Genomic DNA, 18,780 nt, shown 5'->3' with positions numbered 1-18,780 from the left:
TCAACTCAAGAAATTACTGTTGTAAATTCTTTTACATGGGAAACAAGTTTACATGAAATGAGTTTTTTCAATAGAAATTGCAACGAAATTTAACGAACTCAATCAACAAATACGTCTACATATATATTTCCGTCCCATCCTTCTTCTTTCTCTCTCTCTTTACCACTACTCTCTCGCTCTTTCTTTTACCTTCTCGCTCTCTTTCTTCCCCATCATTCTCTTGCTCTTTTCATCCTCTTTCTCAATTGTTCTAGATACAATTTTTTATTTCAAGACAATCAATACGGCACATAAAAAAATAGTAATTCAAAATTTTATTAATATCAGTTGCTTAACTTAACGTGTGTGTGTGTGTATTTGTGCGTGTGTTTAAACGTGAGTATGTGTGGCTAATTGTATGTGTGTGAGAGAAAGAAAGAGAGAGGGAGAGAGAGAGAAAAAAAGAGGGGTTGGTGGGAATGACGTAGATAGGCTCCAGCAGACATAGTGGATTAAAAACCCGGTGGCGAATAGTGCAACCATTTTTTGTGACGTCATTGCCGGATGTCCATCCACTACGTGGCAGGAAAAAGTTGAGTGAATGAATGAATGGTGAAAGGATAAAATTATGGATGGGTTGATGAGTGGGTTGATGAATGGATAGATGGATGGATGAATGGATAGATGAATGAATGAATGAATTTATAAATGAATGGATTAAAGAATCGAATGAACAAATTGATGAACGAATAATTGAAACGAAAAATATACATGAGTGGGTAGATAGATAGATAGGTGGATGGATGAATGAACAAAAGCATGAACGAACGAATGGACGAGTAAATGAATGAATGAGTGAAAATATAATTGAAAAATTTGATGGAGAAAAATAAAATAAATAAATATGCACTGATTGACAAGACTTTCCACCGAAACAGGAATGGCACACCTTTGGAATGAAAAATATTTGCAAGTAACTTTTTCAAATCGTTTCAAACATTCTAAACATTTTACATTCTGGAAAAAATCGAAAATGTATTTTATTAAAACTACGAAATCTTCATCGCAATTACAATTTTAAAAACTTCGATCTCTAAATTCTTACCAACTTACCAAAGATTTATTACCAAATCAAAAAAAAAAAATCTTACTGTACTCTACACCAGAGGTGAGCGTGATCGAAATTTGTTCCCAATTTGCTCCCATTTTCTTTTTTATTCCCGAGTTCCCATTTATGACAACGTTCCCGAAAATTCCCAATCCTTATTTTTTTAACTCATTCCCGCGTTTTCTTTCCCATTCCCTCCCGCTCCCCATTTTTCCGGCGCTTCCTGTTCCCATGCTCACCTTTAACTCACATATATAAAAGGAATAAAATAAAAATAAATGAAGCCATCACTTCCGGTTAGGTATCTTCTCTGTTTATCCATTCACCATTCGTTGCACCCAGAGAGAGAGACAGAGAAACAGAGAGAGAGAGAGAGAGAGAGAGAGAAAGAGACAGAGAGAGAGGGGGAAGAAAGAGAGAAAGAAAGAGATCTCCATGCGATGAAGAACTCTAAATAAAAACCAACGGCATACGTGGATGAAGTCTTTGCGTTCTAAGTGTTCCTTGTTCATAAGATTAAAGTTTAGATTAGGGCTCATTAATATTCATGAGCTTCCTTCAGCTGACACAAATAATCATAATATATGTATTTAAATTTTAAATTAAACCTGACTTTATCCAAACAAAAGACGCCCAAAACAGTCTAACTGTATAATGGTTACCCAGACTGTGTTGTGATTGACACAGCGATTTTCAACTGGATACAATTGTGTTTGAACCAGGGCTCAGAGGCATGGTCGAATTTCTCTGGAGAGGCTATAGAAAAGTCAGTATTTTAGATTTTAGCATTCAGAAGGCTGAAGCAAATTAGTTTTTACTGTTACCGCTATCGAATATTAATGAAATTAAACTATTTTATCAATGTAACTATTGTTACATTTAATTATAACTATAATTAAATGTATTATAACTATATAAATATAATTACATTACTAAATTATTATATAAAAATGCAAAATAATCTCACTAATTCGGCCAGTTTTGTCGCAATTCCCACAAATCTTCTTAAACAACACACTCACAAGAAGAAATTTGAGTCCAGCTGTCATCGATTTTCAAACAAATCACCCGATTAAACGAGCCAATCATTTAAATCTTTGTAAATTCAAATATAAAATTAATTTTTGAAATTAATTAACTGTGAAATTGTAATTATTTGACTAAAATTCCGGCAAAATATCACCCCAAGATGGTGCAACGAACTTCAGCAGCTACACCACGTCCGAAACTTACACAACCAACAGAGAGCACGTAAACCAGTTAACCAAATTAGGCAACCAATGAGAAACGAGCGTCAGCTCACGTGATTTTAAACTCGACACCCATAGGCTGCTTAAGGCCCAAATGTTTCTGCAACCTTCAAACTGGACCGAGGTTCACTAGGTCAGCATGTTGTGTGCGTGTGCGTGCGTGCGTGAATATGGCACGTTCGCGAATGTATCAACGTACGTATGTTTGTATGTATGTTTGTCTGTATGTTTGTTTGTATGTATGTTTATGTATGTACATATTTGGTAGAAGAACGTTTTGATAGAAAGATGTTTGTTGTGCTTTTGTCTGTCTGTATTATGTATGAATATAGCTTGTGTGTGTGTGTGTGTGTGTGTGTGTGTGTGTGTGTGTGTGTGTGTGTGTGTGTGTGTGTGTGTGTGATGTGTATGTGTTGGTTTTATAGTATACATATTTGCATTTGCGTATGCACATGAATGAAGAAACGAAGGGACGAATGAATGAATGAGTGAATGTATGAACGAATGAATGAGAAAATAAGTGAATGAATGAATGGATGGATGGATGGATGGATGGATGGATGAGTGAATGAATGTTTCATTCTTGTTTCGCGTCATATCAGTAAACGGCCTAAATATAGATATTCTATTTACGGTGCTTTAATGATTTCGTGAACAACATTCACAAACATATCTATGTACCAACAATCGTACAGACACACACACACAAACAAACCAACACACACACATACATACATACAAATACATACATACCAATATCTGGTAAAGGCTGGTAAAAAAAATCAATCACTCGTTTTATTCGTTTCGGGCATTTATAAATAGTATGAAATTTTTCTACAAAGAAAAATTATTCTGAAATAATTTCATAATTTTGTTGAAATATCTTCAATATTTAATTAAATACAAGTAAATAAATAAATTGACGAACCAAATATTTAATAAAAATAATTCATCGAAATCATTTTGTCGTTAAGCTGTGATGGGTGTTACTTAGATTTTGTAGCACTGTGATTATACGTAAAATATATAATTATCCACATTATGCGCGTGTGTGTGTTTGTGTATATCTGTGTGTGTGTGTTTTTGTATACGCATGTGTATGTGATCTGTACGTTATAACCAATCTATTCGAAAGAATTTTGATCCTAAAAAAAAACAATATTAACCTAGACCATTTAGAAGATCAATAAAATATCCATCATAGCTTATTCCCAAGAAAGGCAATCCGCTCCACAATTGCTGAAATTAATTTTTCAATTTAACCTAAAATCAGAATGATTCCTGAACTCCATCTGATCATCAGACGCAAAGGTTATATTTAAGAAATGCGACAAATTCATCAATTTTGAAGAAAAGCCATTTATTGATATATTTCTCGATTTTGCTTAATAATTAGTGAATAACATAGCGAATATGGATTCTCACATTTGACTTTCTGGTTAATATTTATTAAATAACTCATTAATTCATTTCTCGTGTGATTAATAAGCACACGACAACACGAACAACAGGAAACACACGAATTTACACACTCATACATACACACTCATACACACACATTTACATACACCCACATACAAACATACACGTACATACAACCCATAAGAATATAAATAACCACACACGTTCATAACTTTATAAATCTTTAAGAAACACAGCAAAGGAAAATACACACACACACACACACACACACACACACACACACACACACACACACACACACACATACACACACAAAGAAGAAACTTTTACACATAATGATTTCCTGGCTTAGAATTAAATTCAACGTTTAATCACTAAACAAACAGAACCCTATCTAAATAATGAAACTACACACACACACACCGACACACCGACACACACTCACACACACATATATACATGATATATATATATATATTCTACGATTCTATCCGATTATCATAAATACACGAGTAACTAACTCCATTGTTCTTTAAAAACAGTGAATGTAGCTTTTGAGTCAAGTGTATCTCTCCTTCTCTCTCTCTCTCGCTCTCACTTTCTATTTATCTATATATATATATATAGATAGATATAATTGTATATACGTATATATATACACATACACATGTATATACACATACGTATCACCATTAGTCTAAACTATGTCAAGACTTGACTTAGTGAAAATGACAAATTGTAAAATTTATTTTCTTTTTTTTGATAAATTAAAAAGTCAAACATCTAAATATGAGAGGCAAAACTAGCTTTGTTTAAATTAAAAACATTTATTCAATTTTTTTTTTCATATTTTAATCAATCTCTCTTTCTATCTATCTATCTATCTCTCTTTCAAGCAATCAAAATAGCATTTTTAAGCCAAAGGTTTCTAACATTATTATTGAAAAATTTCATTTTAGTTCAACAAACAATACACAACAAAACACACAGGGCAAAGAAACACAAACACACACACACGTACACACACACGCACGCACACATTGTCATAAATATATAATCAAATAAAATAACATTGTTAACATGAAATCAGATCAAATTGGAAAAAAAATGTAAAGATAGGTTAGGGAAAGAACTAAAATAAATTAATAAAGAACACTCAAAGTTCTCTGTAGCCATAATATCGTAATAAATAATATAAATAACAAAAATATTCATCATCATTACAAATTTTAGCATGAAATAAGGAAAAATTGTTAATTTTTTTACAATTCTTTCAAAAAACACAAAAAAATCAACGTATCAGGCACTTAAAATACGTAAATTAATGAATGAAATGTCATATGTAGACTAAATACAACCAAATAAATTTCATATACAATCTATTATAGCTAACAAAATCATCGAAAAAAAACTATAGAAATATAACATACAAATTTTAGTAACAAATTATTCTATATATTCGATCTTCAATGGTTACGATGATGCTTATGATGAGAGTGCTTTACGGTCGAGATGTCCCCACCATAGTGATTAGTGTAAGTGGAGATGGCCACTTCGAAGAGAAGTTTAAAGATGATAGCCACTAGACAACCGACGGCTAGGCCAACACTGAAACTACTGATGAAAGATTTTTTACTGAAAGAATGAATTCTCAATCCCGACATCAACTGCTTTCCCCGACTGTGAACGAAAATATATTTCCTTAAGTCTGTGTCTGTCATCGAGGTTTTCATTGAAGATGAAAACGGATCTGTTGACTTGTTACTAAAACGTTTGGTTAAGGAAGAAGCTAAAGATTGTAAATCATGTTTGGCACTTTTGTTTGCTGCCTCAAAAATATCATTTGATTTAAATTTAGATGTAGTATCAGCAGTAGTATCATTTGATTTAGAAGTTGAAGTGGTGTTTTCATTATTGACAGACAGATCCATGAGGAATTTTGTGGATTTTTTTGTATGTGCAATGTCCAGATTTAAAAGATTCCCATCAGGATTTAGGAGATTCCCATCGGGATTGTTGCTGTTACTGGGAATTAGTTGTTGTTTTTCACCATCTGAAACTAATTGGTCAATGATGCTATTGTTTGAAGCAGGATCCATGATCATTGATCAAAAATACCCTATTAAAAATTTATTTTTTTATTTATTTATTGTAATATATTAATATAATTTAATCAACAAAAACATACCCCAGTTCAAACTGTGGCGAACAAAATCCGGAACAAAAATCCCGAAATTTGGAGAAATTTAATAAAAAAAATAAATTAAAAGTTACCTCTAATAGGCAGATTCAATTTTTTGCCTACATATTTGGCTGATCTAAATCCTCAATTTTTAATGAAATCAATTGATAAAATATAAAAAAATAATAGGTTTTATTGAAATTTGCAATAATTTATTTAAAATAATGCATCTGTTAACTTAAAACTAGTAAAAAAGTACTTCTGTTTCACTCCTTACCTTAGCAAAAATTACAAACGCGCTCATATTTTTACCTTTAATTTTATATCGAATTCACTTTACACTAATTAGCCGGACCAAACATTTCCCGCATAATTGCATTTGATTCATATAAAACTAATTAATCGCGATCAAAATGCAAAAATTATTTTATATTTATTCAATTTTGGGAATTTTTCTGTTGAAAATAACTAGTTGCAGTCATGTCGTTACTTTGACAGATGATGATTTCCATTCAAAAATTCCTTCTTACACGGTTCTCATTGTCAAATTTTTCGTGCCATGGTTCGTTTTTTAAGGAGTTTAAAATAAACAATTCAAATTTTCATTTAATTAAACTTTATTTTAAATATAAATAATCAAAAATCCCTCTTTTTTGTCGTTCTAAACTGAAATAAATCTTTTTTTGAAATGATCTTTCTACTCTAAACTAAGGTGTGGACATTGTCAACAATTTGATCCTGAATTCAAAAGTGCAGCCAGTGAGGTTGCCAGCAAAAAAAAATGGCCAGTCACTCTCGCTCAAGTTTGTGCTAATTTTTTTTTTAAATTTTTTAATAAAAATCACACACCAAAAGTATATGTATATACTATAGAATAAAATGAATTGACAAAAAATTATTTTTTACTACAAATTTTTATTAAAAAAATTATTATCCCAGCAAAAAAATGCCAAGTTTTCTAATTTTTCTTAATTTCCAGGTTAATTGTGATGGTTCTGGCAAAAAAATATGTGAGGAGTATGGTGTAAAAGGGTACCCCACCATTAAAATTTTCAATTTCGGGGAATTCATGTTCAATTATGATGGGCCCAAAAATTCAGGTATAAAGATTTTTTTTATTTTAAATTTTTATTCAATTTTTTGTAATATTTTATTATACAACTAAAAATCAATTAAGGATTAATTAATTAGTTAGTTTTTTTTCTTACAGAAAGTTTGGTGAAGTTCATAAAGTTCAAGGTCGAACCGGGGTCAGAAAAGGTCAGCAACCTCGACGAGATGGCTGCCTGCTTGGCTAGCCTTGATAACGTTGTGATTGGTTAGTTGGTTGGTTGGTCCTTTGGCTTGACTGATTGGTTGGCTGCTTGTTTGGCTGAACTAATAGCTGGTTGTTAGCTGTTGTTAGCAGTTGTCAGGCTAAACTGTTAGCTGGTTGTTAGCTGTTGTTGGCAGCTGTCAGCTTGTAACTGTTGAAATTTCGTTGGCTGTTATCATTTGGAACGTTGATATATTTGGTTTTTATTGTTAGCAGCGTTGATGTGATTGGCTGTTATTATTAGCAGCGTTGATGTGATTGGCTGTTATTGTTAGTAGCGTTGATGTTATTGGCTGTTATTGTTAGTAGCGTTTCATGTGATTGGATATTATATTTTGTATTTCAGGTTTCTTCAATACAGAAAAATCCAAACTAGAGGGGGAGTTCCACAAGATGGCCGATTTCATGAAACTGGAATACAAGTTTGCCCACACGTACTCCAACAAAATTATGACGACATTTGGCTATAGGGAGTTTGTATCATTTGTGTATTTTGTATTTCTCAGGCACACATGCGATAAACATTACTAATGGGTCTTTGTAGTTATGTATTTTGTAAGTATATTTTAGGTATTCACGCTACAAAAGTTGGGAATTAATTGAAGATGGCGTCCCAATCACGCTACTTATACAGCGAAAACGCTTTTGAAACTACACAAATGCTTTATACAAATTAACAACAACAATAATACTAATAACAATGTTTATTACTAATTTTATTCTGAAAATTAAACCTTTTTTTTAATTTTCCAAGCGAGATAGTTATCTTTCGATCTGAAAAACTGAAAACACCGCTAGAACAGAGCCAAGTTAAGTACGACGGGCCTGAGAATTTGCACGAAATGCGGACTTGGGTGGCCCAGAACTAGTTGGATTCCAATCTTTTTGAAATAATTTTAATACAAAAAATTAATCATACCAGTATAGTTTTTTCGAGTTACTGTATTGTGGCTGGCATATCGGCGTTGTTTTATTACTACTACTACTAAACTATTGAAAATTTTAGCTACTGAATCAATTATTCAACCATTATTCACTCATACAATCATCCATTCGTTCATTCATTCATTCGTTTATTCATTCGTTTATTCATTCATTCATTTTCTCATCTTTTAACTTATTCGTGTTCTCATTTATTCATTCAGTCATTGTATTTTATTATCAAAGTTCTGACTCATTCACTCAATCATTCATTCTTCCATTCATTCACTTTTTCATTCACTCACTCATTCATTCATTCATTTATTTAATTTTTCCGACCAATCACAGCCAAGGCTGGGCTGGGTATAGAACACAAAAGAATACAGAGTTGTTTAAAGAACCATTGGTAGTGGTTTACTTCCATGTAAACTTTGATGATAAATCATCTATCTCTAGCTACTACAGAAATCGGTTGGTTGGTTGTTTGGATGGTTGGTCAGTCGATGGTTGGTTGGTCGGTTGGTTGGTTGTTTGGTTGGTCGGTTGGTTGGTTGGTCGGTTGGTTGGTCGGTTGGTTGGTTGGTCGGTTGGTTGAATGGTTGGTCGGTTGGTTGGTTGGTTGGATGGTCGGTTGGTTGGTTGGTCGGTCGGTTGGTTGGTCGGTCGGTTGGTTGATTGAAGAAATTTTGCTATGGAAATAGCTTTGTGATTAAAATATTTGTTTTGTTAAATAATTTTATGATCAATTGAAATTTTTCTAAATCGATATAGTTGTTTGATTTATATATATATTTATCTGTTTGGTTGAGTTGTGATTGTAAAGAAGTTTGCCTTCATGGGTTATCTAATTATCATGAAAATATAAATAAATTAATGGATGTCATTAAGATATTTTATTACACCAAGTTTTTAAACTCGATCTATTTTATAGAGTCATAATGACGGCCAGGAAATTCCACCGCGGGAAATTCCCATACCACGTGACTTTTGCAGTTTCGAACCTGAATGAGTTTAAAAAGGAACTGGAGGAATACTACGGAATTAGACATATTCCTGAGAGCAAGGATCAGCTAATAGTCACAGCTAGAGATAGTGCTAATAAGAAATACGTCATGGATAACGAAACCGTTTTTAGGTTAGATTTTTTTTTTTTTTAGAAAATATTCAAAGAAAGTTATTTCAAAATGAAATAATACATATTCACACGTTCTGTGTTTGTGTGTGTGTTTGTAATTAAGGAAGAATTATTAATAATTAATTAATTAGTAATATTATTATTCATGTTTGTATTATTTTAAATATTAATGAGAAAGATTATTCGTATCATAATTTTTTTTCAGTTCAGAAAGCCTACAGCAATTTGCCGAAGACATGCTGCTAGGCAAACTCAAACCTTACATCAAATCTCAATCCACTTTTACACACGCCAACGTCAGTCACAGTAGTAATGACGTCAGAGGTGACGGCAGTGGTGATGGCAGGCCGTCTGATGTTACAGTAAGTGACGTCATATTAGTTATAATACTATTTTGTTTCTATTATAATTTTATTAATGAATGAATGTACAAAAAATGAATGGATGAATGAATGTATGAATGAATGAATGAATGAATAAAGGAATGAATAAAGGAATGTACAAAAAATGAATGGATGAATGAATGAATGGATAATTGAGTACATAGATGAATAAATGGATGAATTGATGAACGGATGATTGAATCAGCGAATGAATAAATGAGTGAGTGAGTGAGTGAGTGAGTGAACAAACGATCGAACGAATGGATAGAGAAGCAAATGAATAACCACATTTCTAGAATGCAGTTGGCTTGACGTTCAGCAAACTGGTAGATGACAACACTAAGGATGTCATCGTCCAACTGTATACACCCTGGTCACCACAGTGCAAGGAGACCAGTGAGATATTGAAAAAAGTCTCAAAAAAAGTTAGAAATTAATTTTTTTATCGTTTATATTAATAAATATTTCATTTTTTAAATAAATAAATAAATTTCTTTATTAATTTTTACTAAATTTAGTTTTAATTAGTTCAGGGAAAGGAACGAACGAACGAACGAACGAATGAATGGATGAATGAATGAATGAGTGAATGAATGGGTGAATGAATGGATGGATGGATGAATAACAGAATATATGAATGAATGAAAGAAAAAATTAATGATTTAAATTAAATTTTTGATAAATTTTTTCCAATAGCTAAAAGATGAAGCTGATCTAAGGTTTGTTAAAATTGACGTCACCGCCAATGAAGTTCCAACTCCTTACGTCATAAAAGGGTAATAACGGCTTTTTTATATCTTTTTAAAAATTAATTCAGAAATTTGTTTTACGAATTTTTTAAATTCATTCAATTAATAAATAAATAAAGTAGACTAGGCCTTCGAAATTTGTTTTAAAGTTTAAACTATTGCTACTGCTAATACTACTTCTATTAAAATTATTGATAAAGCTGGTTTTAAAAATGATTACTACCAAAAAAAATTCGTTTTTCAACCCCAAAGTAACTTATTTTTTTAAATTTAATCAAATTTTCCAGCTATCCCTCTGTATATTTGGCGAAGAAAACATTAAAAAATACGCCTCTATTTTACGAAGTAAGTACTATTTTTAGTGACTTCTTCAAGATCATAAATTAATTTCATTTTATTTTACTTAAGTAAATTTGAAATTACAGCATTTAAAAATATTCTAACGGTTTTTTATTTCAAAAATGGCTGTGACATAATAGCGATCTACAGATGAGTAAAGGTGAATTAAAGTTTTAAAATCATTTAATTTCAGGGTGAGCAAACAGTGAAAGGCTATATACGTTTCATAGCTGGTAATTCGACGTTTCCTCTTAAAAAGTATGACAGAAATGGTCAAAAAATTACAGAAGTTGATAAAAAGGCTAATATTTATGAAAGAAAAACTGAATTATAACGTTTTGTTTTTTGTTTTTCGTTTATTGCTGCTATTTTTATGTTATCCATCATGTATGTCTTTGTTGAAATAATTAATTTCTAGTTTTGTAAACCCTAATTTGAAATTGTTTTTTTTTTGGTTCAGTTGAGGTAGAAGACAAAAACTTCTAGAAAAAGATCTCTAAAATATTAAAACGTGAAAGCTCTATTGCTAAGATTCTCCATTTTTATAGAAAAGTATTGAAATTAGAAATATATATAATCAAGGAACAAGATATTTGCATGAAATTTTTTACTGGCCTTGTCGTGTGCTTCCCTTTTGTCATTTACTAAAGTCAAAAGCATTATTGACACATAACAAAAGCAGTGGGCAAAAACTGAAAATAGGTATATGACATGACGTAATTATGACGTTCAGATGATACAATATTTTTCAATTTTCAAATTTTATATATGTGAAGGGTATTATAGATTTTATAAATTATATGAATATGTTTGTGTGTGTGTGTATGTATATATATATATATATATATATATATATATATATATATATATTTTTACCAACATATATATATATATATATATATATACATATATATTATTATTATTATTACATGAATGTATATAAATATGTGTGTGTGTGTTGTGTGTGTATGTGAGTGATAGCTCTAAGTTACTTTTGTTCATTATGAAAATTGCCAGACAAACACTTACTCAGTTTTCTTTGTTTCTAAATTAAGTTTACTTTCCAAATGAAAACAAATCCTCCAGCTCCGCATATAGTTTGCATATAATTTAGTTAGTGGCAGTCGACATCCTCATACGTTTCATTTTTAAAACAAATCGTTCACCCTGAACTTCTTTCCATCACTTCCCAAAAAATATCAAAACAAGATGGAAAGCTCTCCCTATCCGAGTGTAATTGGCATCTCCTTGGCCGAATTAACATTACAGTTGAATCCGAAGGAAAATGCCCTGAAATGGGCGATGCAGCAAGGACTGGTGGCCGCCAGCATGAATTGTTCCTGTGGAAAGAACATGAAGATGTGGAATTACGACCGGTTGAAGGATGGCGTATTGTGGCGTTGCACGAACACCACCGGCTGTAGCAAGACGAAATCCATCCGCTCTGGTAGTTTTTATGAAAAGTGCCGCCTTCCACTGAGTACTTGCATTACGGTCAGTGATTGTAGAGACTAGTTTTTTCTAACAAACTCTCCAGGCATTCAACGTTACATACACGCCATACATTATAAATTATATAATTATTTATACAGATTCATTATGATTTTATAGATAGATTATACACGTTGCAGATTGCACAATTATCAAATATTGTTATTTGCAGATTACGTATTTTTGGAGCATGGGGGATATTAGACCAGCTACGGTAGCATGCATGTTGCAAATCGACCAGTCAAAAACACTGTCTGACTGGTACAATGTCCACCGTGACCTCTGTCAGTGTTGGTTCAGGATTCATCCGCTACAACTTGGCGGACCAGGCCGAATCGTCCAAATTGATGAAACACTTGTTTCCAGCAACAAACGTACGCGACAGGGGCGAACAGGGGCCTCCCAACAACGTTGGGTTTTCGGAGGGGTTGATAACCTAACCAAAGAAGCCTTCCTCGTTGAAGTACCCCAACGAGACATAGCCACACTGATGCCGATAATTCAACAGCATATACTGCCTGGTATTGACTTTGCTATTTTAAAAGTATTCGATCAAATAACTTAATTACTAAATAAATTAACTTCTACTCGCAGGAACCTCAATTTGGTCAGACAGATGGTCAGCATACAACAACCTGACTCAATTAACCGGATTGACTCATGGCATAGACTTTATGGCCCCAACTGGTGTACATTCCAATGTAGTTGAAAACCTTTGGCGGTGTGCTAGAGAGGGACTTAAACGATTGCACGGTGTGTGTGATGTTCACCTATCATCGTATCTAGATGAATTTATCTGGCAATACAATGTTAAGGACAGAAATGAACGGTTTCAAAAAGCTCTTGAGCTTATTCGTTCTTGTTATAATGTGTAATTATTTGATTGTTTGGTTAATAAAAAAATTAAATACTTTATTCTGGGAAGTGGTACGTACACTCAGTGTTAGAGTACTATATGTCAAATACTATGATAAACTAATTTTCACGGTGTTATTCGCTAACTTTGTGTTTGTTTAACAAGTTAATTATTTTTTCAGGCTGTTTTATAATTAGAAAACAAACAATGTTGAAAAGAATATTTAAAAAAAATGGTTTCAACTTAAATTAACTTTTAGTTGTTACTGTAGGCGGAATTTATCGGTCCCTTTAAATAAAATAAATATTATCGGAAAAACCCAGTGATTTTTTTCAAGTATTTAAAATTCGCTTTTAAACTATTTAATTTTTTAATAATGGGATCGAATAAAGTTTACAGAAAAATTCCAACTAGGAATAACGATTTTAGTAAAAATTCCGACAAAAATTCAAAGAAAAGAAATAATACTAACAATAATAAACAAATTCATCCTTTGTCCACTAGATCTGGACTCATATTAGTGGGCATCACCGCGATCACGCTCTATTTATTACCGGTGGATTGGTCCCTGGTATCAGGCTGGTTTAAATTTTCATCTTCTAACTTTTACTGTTTTGCATTTCAGTCTTGCTTTAGTAGTCAGTTAAGTTAGAATTAGAGCTGGTCTTTAGAGTTAGTTAGCTAGTTATTTGTTAAATACAGTATCTCAGATTAGTAGTTCAACTTATTAGTGATTGTAGTTCAACTTATTAGTGATACAAATACAATATACAAAAAAAAATACAGATTGCCTTTACAGCATTGCTGAAAATTCCTACCACATAATGCTAATTAGGCAACTGTTCAACTCCACAAGTACAAATTTTAGTGAAGAAAATATGACAGCTTCGAGCAACACTAATGAGGAAGAAATAATTTTTAGTTGAGTCGTTATCTAATTTTTGAAACTTATTTTTAGTTCTTTTCAACATTTTTTAACATGCATTCTATTTTGCTATTTTTAACAAATGACCATTTCATGCTGTATTTCAGTTGAATGCTAATCCTAATTTTATAATTGTTTTGTAATAATGAACAACAAAAATGAAACTTGATGAGCTTTTGGAATTTTTTCTGAAAAAAATGTTTTATGTACACTGTTTCTTTTTAAAAAGCAATACTGAAATAAAAATTTTTACAATTGGCAGTCGACAAAATTGACAGACATCTCGCCAATACACACATAGCACTCTTTGTTGGCAAACTTTTTAGGAAAGTACTTGGTGACATACTCGCTGGCCTGTTTGCCAACTATAAGTTTATCAGTGTTGAATTCAAAAACATCTTCCAGGTGCAAGCTGCAATTGTCCCCACCGATTCTCATAACGTTCTCGATACGCACTGGCTCTGATGACATTTTTCCAAAGTCGTCGGTTAGGGCGATTTCTATAGAATAAAATTGAGGAGTCCCATCAAAGCAGCATTCGTGGAAGTTGTGATTAGGCAGAACGTGAGATTTGGATCCCGCTAGTGAATATACGTCACCGGATTTGCAGGTTAGGGCACCTTGAAACGATGAATTACTCTCCAAAAAGCATAGAAATGCAGTACCTTCATCTTTTATGTGAGCAGCCATAACTCGATGTTAAACTATTTACTATACCATATACTATGTTATAGTTAGCACTTATAAAATGTCAGTTCTATGTAAAAAAAAAACAGTAATTAGTCAAGACCAAATTTTTTAATTAGAATTAGAGAAAAATTTTCTGTTAAAAAACACTCAAATTCCTAAGAGGAATGCCAAGTTTAAAAAGTATTTAAAGATTAAAAAACTATACCGAAAATTATAAAATACGCTAATTCAAAACAATATAGCGAGCATACTGGAATGAGTGGGTACATCTAGCAAACGTTTTTAATTATTCAGGGTTTCCATCCTTAAATTATACATTTCCTTGATCAAAAGATTGAGTTCTATTTAAATCTATTGAAAAAACTAACTGCTAAATTCACTAAATCAATGTCACTTTTAAATAAAATTGAACTATAGTGAGTGTTCATTAATTTATAATGTTACCTATTCAGCCGATTCAAGTTACCATATTTTCAAGCTAAGAAGATTGAGAACTACATGAATCTATTGAAAAACTTAATGGTTAGATTCAATATTGAATAAATAAACTTAATAATTCAAGACAATAAATTTTTTCAGTGTTTATACTCTCAAGGTTCTAGTTTAAAGGCTAGTATTAACGCCAAAAAATACGACAAGAAAAGAAAGGCTTTTCTATGGGTATATTTTTAATTATTATTATTATTTGTAGTAGTATTAGTAACAGTGATAGTAATAATAACGGTAGTAGTAGTAGGATTAGTTAGTAGTGGTAGTAGTAGTAGCAGTAAGCAGTAGTAGTAATATAGTATTAGTAGTAGTAAGAGCAGTAATAACATACACTCATATTACCGCAGTGTTTCTTTTGTATTACCATAATTTTCTTAATTTTTTATTCAAAGCAGGTAGATTTTACTTCGATTTTGAATTTTACGATATCTCATACGATCGGTCTAGTTTTCCAGAATCGGGAAAAGTAGTCGCAACCACCATGATCAACAACATTCCCCATTACGTTTGCCATCCACATTGGTTAGAATCATTTTTTTCAGATAACTTTCTCTCTCTCTCTCTTTCACATATACACACACACATATACACAAGCCCCACACACTCACACACACAAAAACACATATATAGATACACACTTATATATATACACACACAAACTAACACACTCAAATGGTTTTTTAAATTTAATAATGAAAGTTTTTAGACAGAAGATGACATCAGACAAGAAAAACGGCTTATATTCAAGACATTTTTGAAACTTACGGCTGATTCTATGTCGCTTTTATTCAGAAAATTTTGATTTCGAAATAAAAATAGTGAAATATTTCAAAAAAATTCAATCTGATATTAAATGTTTTTATTCATTCATGACACGCAGTACTAGATATCATTAAATCTCATTGGTATCATCAAGTTATCTAGGTGATATCATTGAGTTTTAGGTTAAGAATTGAGCTATAGCGTTTGACCGTAATGTATTGACCATATTGAGCAATTCTGATCTTTGAGGGTGTCTCTGAGACATGACTATAGATCGTGTCAACGAGACGTGTCTATAGACGATGTCTCGCCTGAGGACCATGAATTTAATTAATTCTAATTCACATCACTTTGTTGTGTTTTGAAATTAAAAGTTAACTTACTTGTGTTGTTTTTCTTTGCAAATTATATTATCTAAATTCATTTTTCAGTTATTTTAAAGTTACAAAGTATTTTTCAATCGTAAATCGTCATTTTAATTTAAAAAGTTTAATAAATAGTCGTAAAAATGAGCGATAATGAAAGCATACCACGTGTTGATCTCGGAATCCTCGCGAAAGTGCCGAAATGGAGATTTTACTCTCATTTGTTTCCGTCAAAAGTCGGCGCGAAACCGGCCTGGCTGTCGTTAAAACCGCTGCCTACTGTCGACAACCTAAAATGTGGCATTTGTTCAGAAGTCTGCATCTTCCTCCTCCAAATTTACTCCCCACTGATCGAGAGTGATGACTCCTTCCATCGGACGATTTTCGTTTTCATCTGTCGGAATCCTAATTGTAGCCTGCCTAACGATTCCCGAAACATCGTAGTGCTACGTTCTTGTCTGCCTAGAGAGAACCGGTTTTACTCTTACATTCCCCCTGATTATGACTCGGAAACTGCTAATAGAAGTGCGCCATCTGAATGTTATTATCAAAGTTTGTGTGCCCTGTGTGGGTGCGTTGGGCAAAAAAAATGTGGGTCTTGCCAGAGAATTTATTATTGCTGTAAAAGTCACCAGGTACTTGATTGGAAGGAAGGGCATAAGGAAGAGTGTGGAGTACTTCAAATAGGTATGTTTTGTATATGCTAGTTTATGTGTATGTGTAAGTGTGTTAGTATGTTTGTTTGTTTGTTTGTGTATACCTGTAGGCAGGTTAGTTAGTTAGTTTATGTGTATGTGTAGGCATGTTAGCATGTTTGTTTGTTGGTTTGTTGGTTTGTTTGTGTGGGTTGTGCGCATTAATGTATTTTAAATGTTTATTTATTAATAAATACAAAAGGACAAACAACAATATTTTTTTTAAATAAATTTACAGTAGAATAAATTAACAAAAACATATACACGCCACACACACGCATACATACACGCACGCACGCACACACATACACACATACATACACGCACGCTTACACACACACATTCATACAATTTTTAAATTCAACAGATAGAGACAGACTCAGCAAGCAGTTGTTTGAAGAATTCATTATAGACATATCCAGCGATTCAGATGATGAAAGTGATGATGATGATGATGGTGATAATAATAATAATAATAATAATAATAATGATAATGATAATAATAATAATCATAATGATAATGATAATAAAAATAATGATAATAGAAATGATAATACCATTGAGGAAGGAGCAAAGAGTTTTGAGACAGAACTAACGAAATCAAACTTTTCGGTAGAGGAACTTGAGAAAATGGCCTTTTCAAAGTCTGACAGAACATTTGAAAATTTTAAAAAAATTGTCAAAGTCCACCCAGAACAAGTATATATATATTCTGTTTTTGTTTTGTTTATTTCAGTAATTTATATATTTTTGTTTTGCACCTAGGTTCGCTTTAAAATTCCCAAGTAATCAAGGGTTCATTATTTAACTTCACTTTTAAACTTCCAGATGATTAGGTATTCTCGTAAAGGAACACCTCTGTGGATAACTGATGAGAATCAATTGAATGTCGACGACGTTCCTAATTGTCAGTACTGTGGATCCAGGAGGGTATTTGAATTTCAGGTTAGGGAACGAAATCAAAAGATTATAAATATAAAATGATACAAATTAATACTCTTTTTTTTCATTAATTGAAATTTTAAAACTTCAGATCAAGATGAACTTTTTAAATGAATTTATAATCATTTTTTCATAAAATAAAATAAAATTCTCCATCTTTAAGATTATGCCGCACCTAGTTTACAAACTCGGACTCGACTCTATCGGAAAAAGCTTGGACTGGGGTGTCATCTCGATCTTTACCTGTGAGAAGAGCTGCACTGATACTAGCAACAACTACCTCAGAGAGTTTGCTTACAAACAAGATGTCACTAATTGAAATTAAATTTCTGATTTCTCGTTGCAATAATAACTTTCGAATAATATAAACTATAATTAATAATAATATAATTGACAATATTATAATTATAATTATTGTTATAATTATTACTATTGTTTTACTGATGTTTTTTGTCAGCTTGAGTGAGAATTCATTAAATAAACTTGATGATATATTGATTGATGCAAAAGATTTTAATCGAAATCCAATTAATTTCAATAGAAGGAAGGCAGTTTCGAACGTCTGTACACACACACACACACACACACATACACACATTATAACTTGTACTGTAAACTCAAAATGAATACGTAATGTATCACACACACACACACGCACGCACACTTAAGTCTAGGATATTTACTGATGATGATATTTCAAATCAACATTAGATGTGGATGGATACCATAGTGATATAAAATGATACAAAAGGATACAAAAGTAGTAGAACGTTAAAACAACG

The 18,780-nt window shown here is 32.0% G+C and overlaps 5 protein-coding genes across 5 annotated transcripts; 3 read left to right on the top strand and 2 right to left on the bottom strand.

Moving 5' to 3' along the window:
* Positions 1-5,225: 5,225 nt before the first annotated feature.
* Positions 5,226-5,858, bottom strand: HELRODRAFT_183186 (hypothetical protein; the record flags this gene model as incomplete). The annotated part of the gene is made up of 1 exon (XM_009012221.1): positions 5,226-5,858. The coding sequence occupies one exon, from the start codon at positions 5,856-5,858 to the stop codon at positions 5,226-5,228; it is 633 nt and encodes a 210-aa protein (XP_009010469.1).
* A 496-nt stretch (positions 5,859-6,354) lies between these two features.
* HELRODRAFT_116782 (hypothetical protein) lies at positions 6,355-11,215 on the top strand (the record flags this gene model as incomplete). The annotated part of the gene is made up of 13 exons (XM_009012220.1): positions 6,355-6,503; positions 6,654-6,744; positions 6,921-7,041; positions 7,152-7,259; positions 7,603-7,729; positions 8,011-8,124; positions 8,526-8,648; positions 9,109-9,312; positions 9,518-9,674; positions 9,992-10,120; positions 10,392-10,471; positions 10,732-10,789; positions 10,977-11,215. 13 exons carry the CDS (start codon positions 6,355-6,357, stop codon positions 11,115-11,117), a joined length of 1,602 nt encoding a protein of 533 aa, XP_009010468.1. The 3' UTR covers positions 11,118-11,215.
* A 1,369-nt stretch (positions 11,216-12,584) lies between these two features.
* Positions 12,585-13,017, top strand: HELRODRAFT_145646 (hypothetical protein; the record flags this gene model as incomplete). Its single annotated transcript, XM_009012219.1, has 2 exons — positions 12,585-12,795; positions 12,869-13,017. Coding segments are annotated over 2 exons (360 nt in total), but the record flags the coding sequence as incomplete, so codon positions are not given.
* Positions 13,018-14,304: 1,287 nt separating this feature from the next.
* HELRODRAFT_183182 (hypothetical protein) lies at positions 14,305-14,745 on the bottom strand (the record flags this gene model as incomplete). Its single annotated transcript, XM_009012218.1, has 1 exon — positions 14,305-14,745. One exon carries the CDS (start codon positions 14,743-14,745, stop codon positions 14,305-14,307), a length of 441 nt encoding a protein of 146 aa, XP_009010466.1.
* A 1,759-nt stretch (positions 14,746-16,504) lies between these two features.
* Positions 16,505-18,317, top strand: HELRODRAFT_183181 (hypothetical protein; the record flags this gene model as incomplete). Its single annotated transcript, XM_009012217.1, has 5 exons — positions 16,505-17,048; positions 17,128-17,131; positions 17,602-17,755; positions 17,885-18,001; positions 18,162-18,317. 5 exons carry the CDS (start codon positions 16,505-16,507, stop codon positions 18,315-18,317), a joined length of 975 nt encoding a protein of 324 aa, XP_009010465.1.
* Positions 18,318-18,780: the final 463 nt, after the last annotated feature.

The sequence above is a fragment of the Helobdella robusta genome (genome assembly GCF_000326865.2).
Source record: "Helobdella robusta unplaced genomic scaffold HELROscaffold_101, whole genome shotgun sequence".
NCBI lineage: Eukaryota > Metazoa > Annelida > Clitellata > Rhynchobdellida > Glossiphoniidae > Helobdella > Helobdella robusta.
This window is presented reverse-complemented; position numbering and strand designations above follow the sequence as displayed.